General features: G+C 42.9%; 1 protein-coding gene across 1 annotated transcript in view; it reads left to right on the top strand.

Annotated features, from left to right (window-relative positions):
• The first annotated feature begins 478 nt into the window (after nucleotides 1-478).
• CSUI_006481 (werner helicase interacting protein 1) overlaps nucleotides 479-3,167 on the top strand; it is a 3,223-nt gene continuing 534 nt past the window's right edge. The window contains exons 1-4 of the mRNA XM_068066639.1: nucleotides 479-516; nucleotides 1,336-1,372; nucleotides 1,801-2,258; nucleotides 2,861-2,941. Coding sequence (XP_067921388.1) covers nucleotides 1,371-1,372; nucleotides 1,801-2,258; nucleotides 2,861-2,941 — 541 coding nt within the window. The 5' untranslated portion in view covers nucleotides 479-516; nucleotides 1,336-1,370. The remainder of the gene's footprint in view (nucleotides 517-1,335; nucleotides 1,373-1,800; nucleotides 2,259-2,860; nucleotides 2,942-3,167) is intronic.

Here is a 3,167-nt window from a genome sequence, read left to right as displayed (position 1 = left end):
GAGTCATTTCAACCAGGCATTTATATCTGGGCATATATCTTTATACACATATATATATGTACATATATATATATATATATATATACGTAGATATGTGTATGTATGTACGTATGAATGTATGTACTTGTATTTGCTTGCCTCCTGCTTCACGTTGGTCTCATACAAAGGCTAGCGCTTCCGTTCTGTTCTGAAAGAAACCCAAGAAGAACGACTAGATTTATAGACTGGGCCAGAGCTTCTCACCGTATAGTAGCGGAGATTGACTTCGGTGTGTCTTCATCTTTATTGCTCTTCGCTCTTTCTATCTTATCTGAGCAGTACGTCTCAGCTGATTGAACCCAGCTGTGAGGAGTTCTGAGGAAGTCAAGGGAATATTTCTTCTTCTTCTTCTTCGATTCTTTTTGACGTCCGTTTCTTATGAAGCTCTTCATTTTCGAGCTTGTTCTTTCCTTTCTTTTGGATCTTCTTTTCTATGTAGGGTCGTCGTGACTGAGGACGCACTGCATGCGATTAGCTGTAAGCGAGCAAACCTCTTGCGCTGTAACGCTACGTCAAACCTCCTGATAAAGATCCCTCAAATTTCTTGCGAACGAACGACCTGTCAAATCTCTTGCTAAGATCTATCGGACTGCAGTAGGGAGGAGGAGGAGAAGAAGAGAGAAGAAGGGCAGAGAGAGGACTAGACAGGGAATGTCACAGACAATATGTACACACTGTATTTGCGAGTGTATAGCTAGGGGCGTCAGGGAAGTGCGAAGAAGGAAGAAGGCAAGTAAAAGGCTGAGAAAAAAGAAGAAGTGAGGTGCATGGACAGCCTATCTCCATTCTCTCTCTCTTTTCTTTCTTTCTATCTGTCTGTGTGTACACATGTGTATCAAAGAGATTGCAAAAGCGAGAGTAAAGAGGTGGAAACGTCGCAGTATCTTTCTTTTCTAGTTCTATACACCCGTGAAGATTTCTCTTCAGTAAAGAGAGATAGAGATAAGAAGAAGATCAGCCACAGTATCTTGATCTCATTACTTACACTGTTTCTTTCTTTCTTTCCATCAGTAGCGGTTTCAAACTTTCATGCTTGCATGCATGCACGGTGTCTCTACACCCCAGTCTTGCCACCTATCTCACCCCTCACACGACTGTTTTCTTCTCGTCTTTATCTCTCATTTTGTTTTCTTCTTCTTGCATCTTCCCGTTACTTGTTTATGTCGAGAAAATTACGTCTTAGAGAGTCTCGTGCGTTCATCCTAGTCCTTCAGATTCTTTCTCCTCCTTTCTCGTGGATTCAACCTTTTCATTCTTTCTTCTCTTCTTTCTACGATCTTCTTCTTATCTTCGCAGCTCTAGCAGATGGAGATGCACGGAGGGCACTCAATATGTAAGCAAACATCTCTAGCGCATATATATATATATAACTTCATATAGTCTACATACATGCGTATTAGGATTAGGATGGAAGGAAGACCTCACAGTGGTAATTTCTCCCTCTCTCTGTACGTCTAGGAAAGAAAAGAGGCGAGGGATGTTATGACGTCTTCTAGTACGTGTAGACTCTCTCTTTGCTCTTCAGAGTATAACCTCCGAGTTCGTAAGTTACGGATCTGTGTACGGTATCATCTTGTATTGGAAAGCGAAGCGTGCGTGCCTTCTCATAGAAAGAGAATGATAAGTCTGTAGCGGAGGACTTTCGTATATGACTATGGATAGGTGATAATGATCTATCTTTCTATCTTTTCTATCTCTTCTTTGCAATCTCTTCTCTTCCTTTTATCTTCATGTCTACTGCGGGGATGATGGTTCGTATAGGCTAGAGAATGCGATCAATTACTGCCGGGCAAGACAGCACGGATCTTCTCTCTATAGAAACACTCCGACGTCTTCTTCTTCTTCTCTTCTCTCTAGCACGACTGCATCTTCTTTATCTCCTTCTCAGCCTTCAGTTGGGGCGGAAAGCAGATGTACGAGTAGCACTATGTCTTCTTCTACATGCGGTTCCTTTCTTTCCTCTTCTTCTTCCTCCTCCTCCTCCTCGGCGTCTTGCGACTCTTTGGCTCTATCCAGTGAGAGACAAGGGAAAGAGGGAGGGGAGAGTGTGAAGAGTGAAGAAGGAGAGAGGATTTCTTCTTTACTTCTTCTTAGAGATAGTCAGAGAAGTAAAGACTCTAGCCAAAGGAAAGAAGAGAAAGCCCTCTTACCGACGGCTTCATCTTCCGCGTCTTCTCCTCCTTCACTTGTTGTCGATCTCTCCTGTTTAGAGAATGTGGGTAAGCTGACGAAATGTGACGAGCAAGAGAAAAGGAGAAGTGGCCTCCTATTCTTTCTCTTTCATTCTGGAGATAGACATGATGTGTATCTGGATGTGTAAAAGAAACACTGCGTGAAGTTCCTAGAATAGCAGCATTGATATGTATCTGCGCGTGTTTGGTCACCCGTGATCTCGAGGGGATAGAAGATGCATGCTGTATAGGGGAATTAATGAGGAGTTAAGAAGGTGAAGTAACTGCTGTATCGTTGTAGCTCCCGTATGTATATCTCATGATGGTCTTGCGTGCAACACGGTACATACAGGCCCCTCATCTTCTCATCGTCATGTCGAGATACCAATGCAGTTTTCACGAGTCGAATATCTTCCTCTTCTGTTGAAGATATGTGTATATTCTGAACTCGACCTCTGTATACCACATGATACTTGAGGTCTCTCATACCTACCTCTTTCCCCTCTCCCTCTCTCTCTATCATAGCAGCCAGTCAGCACATATGCAGTTAGGATGACAATACTGATACCTCTCCTTCACTTACTTTTCCTCTACTCATCCTTCTCGTGTGTCTTTCCTATTATGTGTCTCTACACGCCTCAAAATGCCAGGATGTAAATCTCATCTGGTGTATGATAAGAACGGAGACAGTTACTATGACCTCATATCTGCTCTTCACAAAAGTGTTCGAGGTCAGTCGGAAGCGGATAAGAAAGAAGGGCGACAACCTTACAGTCTTTTCTTTCTTTTCTCTTCCTCTTTTTTCTCTAGCTGACATAGAAAATCGAGTGTCTAGACATCTCGTCTTGTACGACCACTACACCTAGGTGGCACGTTTCTTCAGTCTTTCACTGACGTCCTTTCACCCTCCTATCATCGGCTGTAGAATGTCCTTTTTTCCTTGAGCTATTAGAACTC

This window comes from Cystoisospora suis (genome assembly GCF_002600585.1).
Source record: "Cystoisospora suis strain Wien I chromosome Unknown contig_3283, whole genome shotgun sequence".
Lineage (NCBI taxonomy): Eukaryota > Apicomplexa > Conoidasida > Eucoccidiorida > Sarcocystidae > Cystoisospora > Cystoisospora suis.
The sequence above is the reverse complement of the archived record's forward strand: the minus strand, read 5'-3'. Positions and strand labels throughout refer to the sequence as shown.